The sequence below is a fragment of the Nuphar pumila genome, chromosome 15 (assembly GCF_984573655.1).
Source record: "Nuphar pumila chromosome 15, dmNupPumi1.hap1.1, whole genome shotgun sequence".
Classification (NCBI taxonomy): domain Eukaryota; kingdom Viridiplantae; phylum Streptophyta; class Magnoliopsida; order Nymphaeales; family Nymphaeaceae; genus Nuphar; species Nuphar pumila.
The window spans coordinates 15,302,508-15,321,907 of NC_143263.1; the positions used below are offsets into that span (position 1 = coordinate 15,302,508).

The 19,400-nt window shown below is 36.6% G+C and overlaps 1 protein-coding gene across 2 annotated transcripts in view; it reads right to left on the reverse strand.

The window, feature by feature from the left end:
* Positions 1 to 19,400, reverse strand: part of CHR24 (chromatin remodeling 24) — a 118,724-nt gene that overhangs the window by 85,395 nt on the left and 13,929 nt on the right. For both annotated transcript variants that reach the window (XM_089988383.1, XM_089988384.1), the window contains 7 exons: positions 12,253 to 12,360; positions 12,088 to 12,143; positions 11,921 to 12,011; positions 11,314 to 11,448; positions 10,434 to 10,511; positions 843 to 1,049; positions 688 to 759 (listed from right to left, as the gene is read on the reverse strand). In XM_089988383.1, coding sequence (XP_089844509.1) covers positions 688 to 759; positions 843 to 1,049; positions 10,434 to 10,511; positions 11,314 to 11,448; positions 11,921 to 12,011; positions 12,088 to 12,143; positions 12,253 to 12,360 — 747 coding nt within the window. The remainder of the gene's footprint in view (positions 1 to 687; positions 760 to 842; positions 1,050 to 10,433; positions 10,512 to 11,313; positions 11,449 to 11,920; positions 12,012 to 12,087; positions 12,144 to 12,252; positions 12,361 to 19,400) is intronic.

Below are 19,400 nucleotides of genomic sequence, written 5' to 3' on the forward strand. Positions count from 1 at the left end.
AGTGACCTCATAAGAAAGTAAAATGAGCACTTAAACACAGAAAAGACCAGTAATGTTAGGTTGTAAAAGACTTTAACTGAGAAAGTTTTAGACATGAAAAATGAGACCTGCAAGGATAACAAAGACTTGTAGAAACTTATATATGCTAGAGTCCAGTAGTCATTTGCAATTAGTTTCAACATCCAGGTGGCCTTTTACCATATTCTGTGCAAGATGTGAAAGGATCTAATTGACACAACCTTAGCCATAAGACTTTTAAGGAGTTATTCCATTTCTCTTCCACCTTTAAGCTGTGATACTTCATCATGGTTAACCAGGTTTATGCAGTAAATGTCAAGAAACTGTCTCTGGTTCATTTTTTCCAAAGAGTTGACCTTAGACAAAAAGTTTAAATAGGAATGTTGTACAAGCTGAATTCAGCATAGATGATGATTCAGACTTGCTTTAACAAAAGAATGAGTTTATGGAGCTGGACGGGCAATTTAATTTTTTGCATGTTGGTTAAAAAGTGATCAAGTTATGGTCATTCAGATTAAATGGAAAATCAAAACAGATTGGCGCATCTAAGAAAAACTAATTAATTACATTTGCAAAGAGATGAATGCAATGCAGGGGCTTGCATTCTTCTTATGATTACATGGTCATAAAAATTTTCAAAAAAGAAACTAAACAATGCCACAAGCATACCTGGATGATATTTAACATTTTACATGTCTGAGAAAATACCAGAACCTTATGATCTTCCTCAATTAAGTTTACCTGCACAAAAATTAGTAGAACAGATATAGTGCTGACAAGAGAAAGCAACCAGAAATGACAAGCAATGAAGTCAATATGTATACCAACAAAGACATTAGAAATTTTATCTTGCATGAGACATCATCAGGACGTCGTGGTGCATCATCTGAAGAGACTCTTGTAATATTCATCACCATGTCTTCCATAGCAGCATGATCATTCCCATCAAGCAATTTGTCAATCCCTTCCAACACATCATCGGCCGCCTTTTTTGTCAAAAGAGATGGATGATCACATATCTTTTTCAAGACCTATTGCATTGCAAAAGTGAAAAATATTAAACATTCGCTAGTAAACTTTTCTATAAGACAATTTTACACAAAATTTATGAGCAGCTTACTGAATCTCAAGCTACATCATACTCTATAATCGCGAAGCATTTATAAAACAATTATTCACACATACATGTTGGAAAATATTGGCTACTCCAGCTAGTATGCACCATCTTTTTTTCCTGAACTTTTTATGTATTCATCCCACAGATATTATCCACATGTTTCATATAGCGAAAACATGTTTTTGGTCATCCAATTGTGTTGCATAAGCAGGCCCTTGAAGAGCTTTAAGAATTAATAGTCCATACTGCACCAAAATTTCACGATTAAAAAAATCAAACTTTCTGGCTTCAACCTGTAATATAACACCTTAATTGGATCCAATTATAGGCCCCAGTGTATACTATAATTATAGTAGTTTTTGTAAAAATCAAACCAATGCCCCTGTTTGCCCCAATGTTATAAAAGATCCTTATTTGTCCCAAAGTAATTTCTCACCAAGGGTTTTACTCAGAGTTTTTTTAAATAAGTGGTTTTCCTCAGAAAAATCTGGGGAGATTTAAAATTTAAAAAAATAATAATAATAATAATAATAAATAAAAAAGATAAGAAAATAACAGGTTTCGAATCAATTTTTTTGCAAAAGTATAAGGAAATAAGTTTGAAAAGCTTTTAAAATAAACAAAAACAAAAACAAAAAATTAAGCTTAAAATATATAAAAATAAGATTTTTTCAAAAATGTTGAAAAATTATCATGATAACATGGTGATATTTTGAATTCCAGCGATATTTTGAAAATACAATGATATTTTGTCGATCTTATCAGCTAACCTGAAATTGCCAATAATATCACGATATTTTCAAAAAATTTGACGATGCTGATGACTATGAACCAAATTATGAAAAATTCTCTTGAATATTTTAAACAAAGTAGTAATATATTAAAATAGAAATGCAAAATTTGAATTCAAAGAAATGCTTAAGCTTTAGAGATGTCTAATCTTGGATTAATTCATAGAATTCTAGAATCTATATAGAGTCATAGACACTTTGGAATTGATTTTTATTTTTAAGAATTTTAATTTTAATGGATTAAGCAGATTATTTGCTTATTTACATGTAAAATCTTAGATGAATAGAGATCAAAAATAAAATAAATATAAATGGAGCATTCCATGTAAATAAATTGTGAAACCGATGACTAAAGAGTAATTATTAAAATAATAATAATAAACTATTATATAACCACCATAGGCACCTCTTATGTGGCATACCTTCTCTACAAATACCGCTAAAAAGGGCAAGAAAAGTAAAGAAAGAGAGATAAAAAAAAACAGGGAGTAGAGGAGCAAGCTATGTCACACGGGTACTCCATTTTGACTCATGTTATGTATCCCCGTGTATATTAATTACATTGAAAAGTTCAGAAAAATGGTTGTACCCCCATATCTTCAGTCATATCCATGTGACATAGGGCTCAACTCTAAAGGATGGTCCAAGGATTTCTACGATCATCAAGTAATTAATATAATTTTCTATAATTAGAACTAAATTTTCTTAAATTAGCTTCGTGAGAAATTATAATTTTTGTGAATTAGGATTAAGCTTGCATAAATTAATTTTGTGTAAGCAATTGATTTCAATCCAGATATTTTTAAAATAGAGTTTTTAATTTTGAGCTATGTAACATGAACACTCCATTTAGGCTGTCATACCCGTGTCGACACCGGACGTAGTGCGGGTACGCCGCGGATCAGGTCCCGCACTGCGGCGGGACGGGTCAAAAAAACCCTAACCATGTTGGTTTTTTTTAAAGACCCCCCTCTCTCTCTCTCTCTCTCTCTCTCTCTCTCTCTCTCTCTCTCTCTCTCTCTCTCTCTATATATATATATATATATATATATATATATATATTTCTCTATTTCTCATTCTATAGTTTTGTTTGCTAAGTGCTAATTGTTAGGTATTAATGTCTATTATCTATTTATCTGAAATTGGTATTAGTTTGTTATAACTTGTATCTTAAATGTTAATTTGTTAGTTGTAGTTGTAGCTTTACTGGTTATTGAATTTTTATTCTTTGAATAAAAGTTGTTAGCCTGTTTTGTTACTAGTTTAGTTGGTTGTTAAATGTTAATTGTTTAAATGTTAAATTAATTTATGTTGTCGTGTTGGAATAATAGATTTTGATTTTTGGAATTTATTTTATATTATATAATATTTAATATATATATTATATACCGTCATGCCCCCGTACCCACATTTTTTGGAATTGTCGTGTCGTACCCTCTGTACCCGTACTCATGTGACAGATTTTGGGTAACTTTTGTTTTGAATGTCTCAAAGTTAAATATTCCCCTTAAGCAGGCAAGTAGTAAGTAAATCTAGTAAACTAAATAATTGATAATAGATTCCGTATTGTGAAAAAGAAAGATCTATTGGATTATTTTCTCAATTTAATGATCTTTCATGCATTACAAAGTTTTATTGTTAAATTTGGTAAACAACCTCCTTTCAATAAATTTCATTTTCTAGATTGTTTTAAAAGGTAATTCCATTAAAACTGTGATGAGTCTGCACAAGCACATACATATAAATACATATATTAACCATAATGACAAATATCAACTCTTTTCAAAAAAAAAAGTGAAAAAACATGAGAATTTGGCTGGCCAATATTTTTTAATAAATCACCAGAAACTATTTTTTATTTTTAACTTTTTCTGAGTAAAAAATAATTAATTGTTTTTATCTTTATTAATTTAATTTTTTGCATTATTGTCCAACAAAACACAAGAAAAATAAAAAATCCATTTTCCCATAAGAATTTGGCTGCTGGTATTTACTGAAGAAAAACGTTGTGTCACTATGATATGGACACACATGCACATAAATATGATTAAGAAACCAAGCATGATGAGGTATAGTCTAGTAGACAAGAACATTAAGATTCATTAATTTTTCTAAGAAAAATGACCCACACGGGTTAAGTATGGCAGCATATATGTGACGTCCTTTATGTCTGTCTTTATTTGTATTGTCAAGGGTAGTTTGGTCCTCTAAACTTATGTTTGTCAGCATTGTAACTGTATTCTGCTGCAAGGGTATTTTTGTACATTGGTAAAATATATAAAAGCATATAGGGCATCTCCTCAAGTCATTAGAGAGGAACGACCCATTGATTCCAACTCTACTTTCTTCTTCCTCAAATTATTCCAGTGCATGTCTCCCAAAGTTGCAACTCTGGAAAATCTGGAAGGCTATTTATGGATTGAAGCAAGCCTCCACGTCATGGTTTGAAACTTTTAGCACAGCGATGAGATTCATTACCTTTACACAAACTCAATGTGATTATACTTTATTTACTCATTTTGATGACTATGATATAATGTTGAACCTTGTCTACATCAATTATATAATCATTATAGGAAGTAGTTTATCTCGTATTCAAAGTTTAAGAGCCTCTTGCATGATAAATTTCACATGAAAGATCTTGGTGTTCTCAAATATTTTCTTGGCGCTCAGGTGGATAGGACAGCTAATTCTTTGGTTCTCATTAAGACTAAATATGCTCAAGACCTTTTACAGCAGAGTGGCATGTCAGAATGCAAGCCTACAAAGATAAAATGGTGATGAATACAAAACTGCATGAAGAAAGTGAAAGTGATGTTTTGCTTGATTCTCTAGAAAGATTGAAAAGCATAGTAGGAGCTCTTCAATATTTTACCTTTACGCACTCGAATCTAGTCTCTGTCGTTAACAGCGAATCACAGTTTATAACTGTATATATGCTCCTAGGCATAGTCATATGCATGATGTTAAAAGAATTCTTAGATAGATTAAAGGCATAATCACCAATGGTCTTGTATATTCCAAGCCCATAAATCACATTTATCAGATGAATCTCATAGTTATTTCATATTCAGATGCAAATTCGGCAAGGAATCCCTCAACAAGAAGATCAGTCACGAGCTATGTCACATGGGTGCGGGTGCGGGGATTCGGCACTTCCAAAAAAACTGGGTGCGGGGGTGCGGCAGGGGAAAAAATGTAAATATATATATAAAGGGGGGCGGGGAGCGGGTTTTTTCAAATTTCATTTTATATACAGTTGCACGATAGCACAAGCAAGGCTACCACCATCATTGAAAAGTCAGGAGCTGACAGCAGCTGTCAGCAGTAGCACAAGCAAGGCTACCACCATCATTGAAAAGTCAGCAGCTGTCAGCAGATTTTTTTTTTTTTTAAATTTGCAGCCCATTTCATAGGGCAATTTTTTTTAAAAAAAAAAAATCCAAAAAAAATGGACCTAAATGATCCTGGGTGTGGTTAACGCACCCAGGATCGGGTTGACCGCACCCGGTGCCACACCCGCGTCGAGTCGCGTCGACGCGGGTGCGGCACCCTGCCAGCCGAATCCCTGTGACATAGGTCACGAGCTATGTAGTATTCTTGGCAAAACATTTAGGCTTTGTTTGGGAGCCGTTGTTGAGAGGGACGATGATAGGGGTGACCAAATCAGTGAATTTGGCAACGATGTCCTTTCAAGGACGCTGTTGAAGTCCACTAATTTTTAACGCAGTCTCGCCTCCCAATATTGCTCTCAACTACGTCTCCACTCCCAAAGCGGTGTTCCCAATTGATGGAGATGTTGAGGATTTCATGAATCTTCCATCGCCGTTGTCAACTACGGCTCCCAAACAGAGCACAAGTTTTTTGGTCCAGCAAGCGACAAAGGACGGTGGTGAGGTCAAGCACTAAGGCTAAATATAGGGCCATGGCAACTGTTATAGCTGAAATTGTATGGATATGGCACCTTCTTAATGCTTTGAGATAACAGATAGATACAACAACAACTACGCCTTCATCCCAAAACAATTGAGGTCGGCGATATGAACCAAAAAAGAAAATCATTCTGGGTCTTCCACATGATCCTGAGCATGACTTCCATTAAAAAGCTTATCAAAATAATTTTTCCATCTCTCCTTAATCTCCTCATCTTTGACTAAAACCCTTTGAGTTTCATCTTTGATACATCTAACCATACCCAGATCCCTCGATTTCCTATCTCTCATCTTTGCAAGCTATAAATATCCTTCTCGCCCTCTTTGGTATCCAACTTGTCATAAACCTCCTTATATACCTTATCCCTCGCGTTTCGAACTACTTTTTTAGCTTCCTTCTTTGCTATCATACACTTCTCCAAATTCTCATTATCACGACTCTTACATTTCTGTAACACTCTCTTTTAACCTTAATAGCTAATTTGACATCCTCGTTCCACCATGATGTATCCTTACCTAGCGATACACCGCCTTTAGACTCACCCAATACCTCCTTAGCCACCTTTCTCATGCCACCCGCTATCTTATTCCACATTGATTCTGAATCATCCTCGAGATATCAATCAGCTTCCTTAACTACCTTCTCTATAAACATTCCTTGTTTAGCTCCTTTCAGTGCCCACCACTTAATTCTAGAATCTATCATATGTCTATCCCTTTTGCGGCATTGTCTAATTCTAAGATCTAAAATTAAGACTCTATATTGTGTAGCTACACTTTCTCCCGGTATAACCTTACAATCGATGCAACAACCCCTATCTCTCTTTCTAAGTAGAAAAATGTCTATCTGATTCGTATTAACCCCACTTTTAAATGTTACTAGGTGAGACTCCCTCTTCCTAAATCAAGTGTTTGCTAAGATCATATCATAGGACAAACCAAAATCTAAAATCCTTTCTCCACTTTCGTTTCTTTCTCCTATACCATAGCCTCCATGGATACTCTCAAATTCATCCCTACTAATGCCTACATGTCCATTAAGGTCACCGTCGATGAAAAGCTTTTCTTCATAAGATATCCATTGTAATACTCCATCTAAATCTTTCCAAAATTGACGCTTAATGAAATCATCTAAACCTATTTGAGGTGCATAAACACTAATAATATATGTACCTAATACTAATTTAATAAGTAAAATCCTATCACCCTTCCTACGGACCTCAACTACATTATCTCACGACTCATAACAATCCCTACTCCATTCCTATTCTTATTTATTCTTGTATACCAAATCTTATATCCCCAAGGTTCTATCACTTTTGCTTTCTCACCTACCCATTTGGTCTCTTGTAGACATAAAATATCAATCTTTCTCCTACACATAACATCTACTAACTCTACCAACTTACCAGTTAAAGACCCTATGTTCCAGGTGGCTAACCTAATTTTATGGTCTTGGACTATCTTTTTTACCCCCACCCGTCCAACAAAGTGAGGGAACCCTTGCCTATTTGACACCACACCCGGGCGCCGGTGTGATGCGTCGCTTCTGGGCGATGACCTAGCAACCCTTGCCCATTTATCACTGCCTCCGGGCCTATAGAGTACAATGTGTCGCTCAGTATAGAACGCCCCAACGAAATTCTCATATTGGTTCATATTCATAGAGTATGACTAAGTTTTTATGTTGGTTGTCACTGGCCTACCACAACCCTCCTCCTTTATCCGGGCTTGGGACCGGCAGTGTATAACTAAACAGTTATACACAAGCGAAGTTTGTAGAAAACAGATAGATAAATCACTTATATATTGTGATAATCATAGTGCTTTGGCTATTGCTACTAATCATATCCAACATGGTAAGATGAAGCATGTTCAGTTGGATCAACATTTCGTTCGATAAAGAGTGGAAGATAAGAAGATACAACCGTTTGTTGCTAGAGAAAATCAAGTAGCAAATCTTTTCACCAAACCATTGCCTTTGTCCCGTCATTGGATGCTTAAAAGCAAATTGTCCATGGCATTAACCTATGCACAGTTTGAGGGGATTGTTAAGTATAGCAGCGTATAAGTGACGGCCTTTATGCCTTTATTAAGTGTAGTTTGGTCCTTGGACTTATGTTTGTCAATATTGTAATTGTTTTATGCTGCAAGGGTATTTTACATGCACAAGTATAAACCACCTCGATGGAGGAGAATAGGCTTAAAGGGCATACTTTGAAGAATGAAGATGACTCCATTCTTGCCGCCTCTAGACTGGGCAATTGCATGTGCACTTATAAACCACCTAAATAGAAACAAGTAAATGAGTATGAAAATAAGTCTTATTGGAAGCAAAGCAATGAGTATGACAAGAAAAAGATTATATGTCATCATTGTCATGAATCGAGTCATATTATACCTCAATGTCCAAAGTAAAGAAGAAGGGAAGAAAAGAAGGTGGTTTTGGTTGGCTCTCCTCAAGAATCCAATGACAAGGTTCATGATGCACCCATATCTATGTCTCAACTAATGGAAATTCTCCAACGACTACTCAAAGAGGCGTCTTCTTCAAATGAGGCATCAACTGGTTCTTCTTTTCATATGACCCCAAATAGTAATATTTTATCTTAATATCATAGTAACTTAAGCGTGTCAAATGTTATTATAGCTAATGATACATCTCTTGAAATAATAGTAGGAAATTTTGAAAATATTTTGCAATTTCTAAAAGTTACTAGACTTAATATAGCACACACTTTACACATAGCTAGTCACTTTAAGCACGCTTTCACTTTTGTTTATATGAGAGCAGTCTTGCGTATTATTATATATATTAAGACCTCTCTTTCTCGAGGCCTCTTTTTGTCTGCTTCTACATTTGATTTAATTGCTTATGTTGATGCTGACTGGGGAAGTGATACAAATAACACACTAAACTACTGATTTTTGTGTTTTTCTAGATGAATCTTTGATTTTATGGTGATGCAAAAAGCAACAGAAGGTTTCACTTTCATCAACTGATGCTGAGTATTGGGTCATGGCAACCACCACGATGAAGGTGGTCTAGCTCAGGAGATTGCTGGCAGATATGGGAGTTCAAGTCATCAAAGCATCACGCATGTGCTATGACAACAAAAGTGTAATTTACATTGTCAGTAACTACATTTTTCACGAATGCACTAAGCATATAGAAATGGATTGTCACTATGTTCGAGAAAAGCATCTACATGGGACTATTGATCTGCCTTATATTACTTCATAATACCAGCTAGCATATTTCTTCATCAAACCTCTTGTTGCTCCCAGGTTTCACTTCGTTTTAGACAAACTTTCAGTTGTTACACCATAAGATTGAGGGGGAGTGTTAAATTATTTATATATATATATATATATATATATATATTTTTTTTTTTTATATTTATATTTATATTTATATTTATATATGTACATACGAGAGTATGTATATGTATTATATATATATATATTATATATGTATATTATATATATACATTTTCTATTTTTTATCTTTCTTTCTTTTTATTTTATTTTATCTAGTTCACTTTGAATTGGAACATTTTTCTAGTTCTCTTTTTTAACTAGAGTTTGACTAGTCAACACAAGGTTGACTAGTCAAAAGAGACATTGGAGCAAGCTCCAACAACTCTATTTATGACCATTGGAGCTTGCTCCAACAGCTCTTTTGAGATCACCTCCTCTCCCTTGTATTTGTATATAAATAGGGGTGATCCCCTCTCATTGTATTTTAAGAATGCTTCTTCATTTTTGTGAGTTGTATTATTTTTTCATATTGTGCTAGCCCTTTGTGGCATTTGTGAGTGTGCCCATTAGTGGCCTTTGTTATTGTGCACCTTGTAGCCCTTTAGTGGCATTGTATTGCACACTTCATTTCATTACACTTTGTGATTTGAACCCATACTTGGGTTGTGTGAGTGATCATCTTACCTCTTGCATGAACCCTATTGGGTTGTGGTGTGTGAGATTGATCCTGTTTCATTACACACACACATGCACCCAAAATTTAAATTGTTTATGAATATTTTGTGAGAAGGCATGCAGCACACTGACACACCCACACACCCACACACATGTGTGCACGGAAACACATCATGCATGTATTTCAGAAACGTAGATATGGTTGTATGCATCCATACGTACAGATTTGGTCAAAGGCCATGACTTTAGCAAACAAAGGCAAAATAATTAAAAATCACAACCTCACATAGCTAGGCTAAGGACCACGAGTGCTTCCCATATGACAAATATGATGCCTATGGTTGGTTTAATTAAGCAGTATTAAAATGCCTAAGAAAAGAATTATGAGGGTAAAGGTTTGGGCCCAAATTTGATCGTTGATGGCACTATCTCTTTCCTCTTTTATGTTCTCGTGCAGTGCACTGGTTCTGTAACACGCACACAGATAAACAATGTGCCAGTTGTAGCAATGCCACAACATGAAGGCATAGAAGACCACAAAAGCTTTGAGCACACAAAAAAGGAAGATTGTACCACAAGGTAGAAATTGATTTTTATAGACTTCATGATGCAAGCAGAAAAAAGAGAACTGTTAGATACCGTCAAAGCAGCTAATGGTGACCCCTGTACTGATGAATAAACTGTCTCGCTCTTTAAAAATGCTTCATACAGTTGTCTCTGCAACAATAACAATAACTGGTTATGGCTTGATTGAAAATCAACCTTTGCAGAAATTAGAAATAATATAAGAAACACTAAACTTTTCTTACTGTAAGGTGAGGTTCAGATGAAAACAGATTTATCAAGCAGTTCAAAATGGCCCCAAAGGGGTTTGGCGTAGTGGGATGGGGCCTAGGCCGCTAGGCAGGTGGTCTAGGTTCAAATCCCATGGGTGTCACCCCTTGTGCAAACCGAAGTGTGGCAACTCCCTGGGAGCAAGGAGTAAGCCCACAGAGTTTTACGTTGCCAGGACAGTAGTCGTAAATACAGCAGGCAGAGCCAGCGTGGCTAGGTCTTTGATCTTGGGGGCGGTTTCTCCATGTAAATATCAAAAGAAAAACAGTTTAAAACTCGATGACTCATGAGTCGCGCCAATAAGGGTGGACTTATGCCTTAGTGGGTTACCATAACTTTATATATCACGCATATATAAATATATGTATATATGTTATATATTACAGTATTTAATATTATGCAAAATTATATGTGCGTATATAGACTTTATGTGTACACACACACACACACATGGCTGGGCCAAGTCATGTCTGTATTTTGGCATGTTTATTGGTTGACCTAGTAAATGGCCGATCCAAGCTGACTCGGTCAAGTCAGCAAGTCAACTGGCAGTGGCAGGTTAAACATTGTTATCAAGCACCCACTGGTTGAGAAATCTGACAAAAAGGCTTAGCAATCTTGCGTCAAAAGTACACGTCCATAAATCTACTGTACCGTGATTAAAGTATCAGACCAAGGTTACTACCTGGCACTGGGTAAGCCTAAGCCATACAATTATCTCCTCCTTTTTTGAAATTTTTGCAGATGTACCAACATTTTGAGGGAAAACTTCACTTTTCAATCGGCGCAGAAAATATGGTTTGATCTTCTCCCTCAACTCCTGAGGACAGCACAAAACACCAACATATTATTCATGTGCAAAAAAAAAAGAATGCTGATTGATGACAATAATTAACAATGGACAAAACAGAGTAAACAATCATAAATTTGAAACATGAAAAACGGAAGTAAGCAATCATATTGAAACATAAAAAAATGATCTGTTTGAACTCAAAAAGACATGTTAATCCAACACAAAAGTATTAAAAAGAAGGATAATAAAAGCTTTGTGACATTTGTGATGAAGAGATCACTCATAATATGTTGTACAAAAATTCAAAAGTGGTGTCTAGGAACAACACATGTTTTTGGCATTCTCTGAATACCAGCTTTGTGGAATGTGGGGTGGCAGATTGTATGTTAAAAAGGAAAATGATAAAAGTGGTGTGCCACTTGAAAGATGTGTTACACATGGAGTCATACACCAACCAACCATTACACAAATAAATGAATCATTACATGTCTGGTCATACCTTTGCAACTGTTGATCCCACCCACTTTTCTCTGACAGTAGCACTTTTATCATTTCCACGGAGAATTGGATTCTCATACTTTTCCTTAAACCTGTGATTAATGGATAAAAGAATCACATGAAATTGAATGATCTAACATTGAGTAAACCATAGAAATCTGATCTTACTCTTTTTTATCTCCCAATACATTGGGACAGCAGAAGTAAAACAAGGCCCACAGTTCCTGACAATAGGGGAGGGGGTAAGGGCTAATATGTAAGTAGCATAATACATGAATACTGACAGCAAACTGTTCAGAGGAGAGCAGCACTTAAATTAGAAACAGATAACACCTTCAGATTGTTCTGTATAGGAGTTCCACTGATGATGATTCGATGAACACTTGGAATTTGGATCAAACTTTTGGCCCTTTGAGTACTAGGATTCTTTATGACATGACCCTAAATGAAAAAAGTGAAGTATTAACACAAAAAAGGAGAGCTCTAATTGATCAAGATACACAACCGCATAGAATATAATAAAACATAAAAATACTTTCGCGTGTTGTGTTCATCCAAACCAAAACAGGTTCAAATGACAAGTAACTAACATTGAAAAGACATAAAAAGGGGTTGACAATGTAGGCAGATCGTAATAGTGTTTAAGCTAGAGTGCCAAGTTTATGATAATGCAAGACATCATGATCTGTACAATTAAAAAAATGAAAATGGCATGTAGCAATAATTAGAAAAGTCACTTAAAGAGTTATTCACATAAAACCGTCCAAACAACATTGCAATCATCAAGTACATGAAAAAAACAAATAGATATTGCCGAACAAAATTAAAAGCATGTTAGAATCCACGTGGTCACTTTACCATCTATTGTGTTCAAATTCCAGTTTCACCACCATAGCAACAGGCAAGAGAATGACAACTACATATTTCAGACAGAGAAATAGGGTACTTTAACAACAAAACCATCCACCAATGAAGGACCATCATGCAGCTGCAAACAATGAATACCACCAAAGTTAGGGCATGTTTGCTTTACCCTGTGATTATTGACCTTTCTCAGCAACCTGTGATTCTTGATCACAATCACAGAAGAGTCATAAGCTACACAAACATGATAACAAGTAGCCCGTAATTCTGAAATCAAAAGTGTAAAAGTTGAGAGCTTTTTGTAAAGAGAGTGGAACCTCCAAACGAGAACAAATGCCCACCAAAGTATCCAAATGGACAATCACAAAGAGCCATTGTGGACACACTCACAAAGGCCACTAAGGCCACACACCAAGAGAGCTCGCAATATAAAACAAATAATATTTTATTAACTCACAAAATGCATGCAAGATGCATCATGCATGCAATACAATGAGGGGAAATCCCCTATATACACCATATGACAGAGCCATCTAGTTGTTAGAGTTAGTCAAACTAGTCTAATGGCCATATCAGCTAGCAGTTAGAACAACTCTGACGGCTAGTCAACTTGAGTTGACCCAAAAATAAAACAATAAAAAATTTATTGTTTACAAGGAATAAAAATATAATATATATATATATATGTATATATGTATATATGTATATATACATATAGGGAATCTGTGAAACTGAAAACAAGTTTAGATTGAGTTTTGGAACAACTCTAACTGAAAACAAGTAGCAGCAGAGGTTGATGATGTCTTAAAGAATAGCTATAATGCTTTCGTTAGATGATGAATAGAATCCTTGAGATCTCCTTTTATGCTAGCATTCTCACTCTTTTTAGGAGTCTCACGATAATGGAATATATATCCTTAAGATCTCCTTTCTTTCCATTGTTATCTTCTCTCATCGAGATTTTCTGCTCTTGATATGGTATCAGAGCCAACAACTCACGAGGGGAGATTGTTGCTGAGGCAAGGGAGGTACGGGTTTCTCTCTTAGTCCATTAGTTGGGAAGATCTGCATAGGTTGAATCAAACCTAACTTTAAGGCGTGAAAAATAAATCAAGAACCGGTCTTGATGGAGGGGTTTTTGAACAGCAGGCTAGGCCAGTTAAATCTGCACTGGACTCTCGTGATAGCTTGACCCGAGAATTGAGTGTAGGCTGTAATCACTGAATCTATTGTGTAATTACTTTTTAGCATGAATAGTTATATTGCTTTGTTGAAAGGGATGAAAATTAGTATTCACGTTGGATTTTTTCTTTTACCTTAAGGAAATCTATTTCTTTGTTCTCACTATGAGTTTTAAGGCTATCCAAAATTGACTTAAAGCCTTCATGTGAGTTTCAAAAACCATTAAAAGTTTGCCTTCATTTTTTTTTAGTTCATGTTGAGCTTTGTGTTTTCAGAATATGCAGTAGGATAGAGGTTCATGCTCGGTGGTTTTAGGGTCAGATGTTCACACTGAATACAAGTTTAATAAGGAGTTTGGGGCACGATTTTTGTTGGGTCGTGTACCCCTGTACAGATTTTCTTGTACTGTCATGTTTTTACCAGGTTATGTAAGCATGACCAGACTATAGCGTCAAGTCTGGAAAAAAAAATTGCATTCTTGGTTTTGATCAATATGAATAGGTTTGCCTAAATTGAATCAGTTTGACCCCTTTCAGAACATGGACAGACTGTTTTTATGACATGTTTATGTCTTGGTTTAGGTTGAGGGTCAGTTTGGAGTCGTTATTTGTTTTAAAATTATTTATTCATTTAAAAAAAATCCTAAAAATTTTCGAGGGACTGTTTAGGGTCATTACACATTTGGATCTAAATCACGAGTAGATCCGAAATCCATTATTGAAAGTGGTTGAATTTGGCATTTGGATCTGGATCATGGGATGATCTGAAATCCACCTTGAAATTGGTTATGGTTTGGGTTTAACTTTAATCCCAAATAGAATTGGATCCAATCTGGATCCAGGATCAAATAGGAAACTTGGAGTAAGTTTTAATTATTATTCAAAATAAAACAATATCTTAATTAAATATGGCATATAGGATCCCAAGGGTGACTCACCCTCCCTTGTGGGCTCTTCTATCAAAGAGAAACCTACCAAAATATTAAATAGTCTATATACTCAATATATTACTTAAAAATAAAAATAAAAAAACCATCATAATGTTTTTCTTAAAAATTAAATCTAAGCCATTAAGGAAAAATTAAACCCAATGTCACATGGGTGCGGGTGCGGGGCACTTTCAAAAAACTTGGGTGCAGGGCTGCGGCAATATATATATATATATATATATATATATATATATATATATATATATATATATATATATATATATATATATATATATATAAAGTCCAAAAATTGGACATAAATGACCCTGGGTGCGTTGACTGCACCCAAGGTCAGGTTGACCGCATCGGGTGCGGGTGCGGGTGCGGGTGCGACGCGGGTGCGGCACCTAGCTGAAGAGTCCCTGTGACATAGATTAAACCAAATGAGAGACCAATTTGGTGGCCTTGTTTTGTTTTGGTTTTTGTAATTATGAGGGGAAGAGGAAAGGTGAACCGCCCTGCTCTTCTCTTAGAAAAGAATAATAAAAAAAAAGAAATAAAGTACAACATAATTACCTTTTGGAGGAGGAAGAGGCACCATAGTGTAACGTGGTGCATCTCTCCCTCTTCCTTTCCACATTAAATGAGGCCCTATTAAATAGGGAATCTCATATGCCCATGCTCCCTCCTCTCTAAAAACCCTCTCCCTTTTATCGACATTCACTCTCTCAAAATCTCTCTTCCTTTTCTCTTTCTCTCTCTCACAGACACCACTCGGTTGAGGAAGGAGACTCCATTAATGGAGCTCAGTTGGTTCGTAGGAGGGTGCACGCATCCAAGGTTCGACCAAAACCGCGTTTGGTCCTTGCCAATCCAACTAACTTGTGAGGTAGGGTTTTTAACTAAGGTGTGCGAGTTATGGGCCAGCATGTAGGATCATGCTGGACCGCACTAGAAGATGTGAATCAAACCACCTTCAACGGTGGGATTGAGACCATACTATATGCAAACCGAAACCATGCTCACATGCGTGTGATTCGATTTGAAAAAAAAGGAGAAGCGCGAAGATTCATTACTTTATGAATGTGTTATTATCACATGTTCAATAGGATGGTGATGATATTCGAATATAGATATACGTATTTGTGCATGATAAGCCCATTTCGTGTGATAGATCTTGTACGCATAATGGGCACATTCCTTTATGTAAGAATCAAAAGGAGTTGAGCATGCATTCGTGATTTATTTTCTTGTAAACTTATTTTATGGGATATGCATACACCGTACACGTTTTGGTTATTTGGTTGGATTAAAAACCATGAAATATATATATATATTATCATGTATGCACATACATACATGCGGTGGCATGTATACGAACGGGCTGAGGTCTGTCCGACCCCAGACCATTTCCTTTCATTTCCAGGTGTCCTTGAGGCACAACCGGTACCTGACCATCTGGTCGGTCTGACTGGGTTTGATCAGGACCAGCCAAACCAGGTCCAGGCGCAGTTGGCACTGCAGGGTGCGCCGCACCACTGCCGACGCTGCTACAGCACGCCGCACCTATGGGGCACTGCAGACCGGGGTCTGCAACACCCGTCCTGCTGCCCTGTTGGGTGTGTGGCTGACTAGCACCCTGCTGGCATGGTCGACTGGGGTCAGTTTAACCCTAGCCGTGACCTGTCACCACCCATTCGGTGGTAACAATTGATAAAACTGCCTCTGATTGGCAGACTTTGTCGAGAAAGCCGAGAAGGAATGGAAGGGAAGAGGAGAGAGAAGAGAACTCGTTCTTTTCTGGGAATCGGCAGCCACAATCTTTTCTCTTAGTGGCTGCACTAAAACATCATTAAGATAAATAGGTTTACAATTCTTTTACATGGACAAAACTGCCCTGTGTCAGTAATGTATATTACATTACAATATAAACATACAAGTGAACCATATGGATCCTCTACTGGATCCATATCCGATCCGTATTCTAATAATAATGAATGGAAGTCAACTTCAAACCCCAAAAGGGTTAGCTGTAAGACTGGTTGGGATCAGCCTGACACCAGCTTTCTTACAGCTAACAATATGTGTGTGTGTGTGTGAATTTCATATATAGATATATTTTGATTGAATCCTCCGTTCGCAAGATTCTCAAAAACATGACAATGCGTGTGAGAAACGAATGCTCAGTATTGTTATACGTATGTTGAATGCTGTGAATTCACAATTTCAGTTACATATATATACACTGGATGTTCTATTCGGCAACCCAATGAAAAATAGGAATTTGATGGTTTTAGCCGTCATTTTATGGAGATAAGTGTACACAGACATGTTTCCGCAAATGTTGCATAATTTATAGCTTGTGCACGAAATGAATGATATATCTTTGTTGAGCTTTGCGAAATACATAAAATGATAACTACACATGTTATTTCGCATGTAAATGCATTATGTTTTGATTATGAATGTCATGACTAGGTCCCATACATGGACCACATTTTGCCAAATGCGTGTTTTTGATAAATTGCACTATGATGGAAGTTGCAGGGTCATGTTTATGCAAAAGCTCAAAAATGAGCATGTGGTTCCTCGAAACCATTGTGGTGCCACACGAGCACCCGTGATATGTTATGTGTGCCATGCGAACATTGTATTGTGAATCGGTGGTGTATTGTGTACACCTGTGTGTTTGCTCGGGACTGGGCATGTGGTTGAAAAAGAGCCCACGATATTGAACTTAATAATTGCATGCACACAAACTTAAATAAATGCCTAGTTGGTTTAAATGTATCGAGGCTTTCTTCCGGCACTCGCTAGTTTAAATGCACCACGAGTTCACCGGATGGGTGGTCTTGTGTAGTCCATGCTCTTACCATGGAGGTAGGTACAAATAATTTCATATGTATTAAATTAAAAAGATAGATACCCATTCAGTCTGGGGCATCCTTAGAGAGGGTAGGTGGTACAAACTATGTTGGGTTGTTGTTGTTGAAACATACAACCAGGTTATGCTACGAACAGCAATAGCTCAATGGCCCCCGCCCACAGAGTTAAAGGACCCGGATTACCCCATTTTGTCCTAGGTGGGTAGGTCTTATAACTTCTGCAGAAGTCGGATGCATCATGTTTAGCTCGTCCTTTAGAGGGTTTGCTCTCGGTCATCATCCTGCCCCTTTAGGAGTCTGATTCAAATAGTCATTCGGGGTATTAACACAACCACATGTAACAAACCCTCGGATGGTCTCATATGTCTGACGTATTCGAACGGCACGTACCCGCAAGGGGTTAACCAAGAGAAACATAAATTTTAATTGTACAGCTTTATTTTTCTGTAATTAGTTGTTTATGCATGTATTTAATTATGATGATGCATTACTTTTGGTTCAGATACGCTTGACATGTTATGTATTCAATTTCCAAGTATAGGTGAATGCTCAGTAAATAATCTTATGGTATTGCTAGTATGCATGCTCTTGCATGTTGGCACATTATTTGTGTGCTTTGAAAAAAGATTCCCTATGGAGACTTGTGAAGTCTGGCTCGCATATAAGATTCTGTGTGGGGTTCTTCACTGCAAAAAATAAAGAAGAGAGAGAGAGGAGGGAGATGCACAATGCCTGGGGGCGGCGCACGTTAACCCAACCTCCCAACCCTAAGCTTTATAAATAGGAAAATATACAATAGCAAAGATTACAGAAAAATTACAAGAATGCCATTAATGAAATGGCATTGAGCATGTGTTAAAATATTCAACGTGTGTATGGATCTGGATCCAGATCCATACGCATACTATATTTTAACACCCTCCCTCAAGTTGTACATGGTCTTGGAGCATGTACAACTTGCACTTCAATAGCCAAAATTGATGTCATGTTAACCCTTTGGTAAACAAGTCTGTCACTTGATCTTTTGTTCGAACATGACGTAGTTCTATATCCTTCATCTCGACTTTCTGCCGTATAAAATGTTGATCAATCTCAATGTGCTTCGTTCTGCTATACTGAATAGGATTACATGCAATGTTTATTGCGCTTTGATTGTCACATAGAATAAATGATCAAATAATCGTCTCCCCAAGATCACTCAATAAGTGTCTAATGCATGTAGCGTCTGTCGTGCCTGCAGCCATCGACCTGTATTCAGCCTCTGTACTCGACCGTGCCACTGCCTTTTGTTTTCTGCTGCTCCAAGACACTAAATTGTGTCCAATATATACACAATATACAGAGACAGATCGTCTCTCATCTGGATTCCCTGCCCAATCTGCGTCTGTATAAGTGATGAGTTCATGCCCTCTATGCAGGTTATCGTTCTTGCGATAAACAAGTCCATCTCCTATAGTTTCTTTTAAATATCGTAGAATGTGCTTCACAGCTTCCATATGACCTTCCGTTGGAGCATGCATAAACTGGGATACCTGATTGACAGCATAAACTATATCAGGTCTGGTAAAGGTCAAGTATTGCAGCATCCCCACAAGGCTTCTATACGTTGTTGGGTTGACACA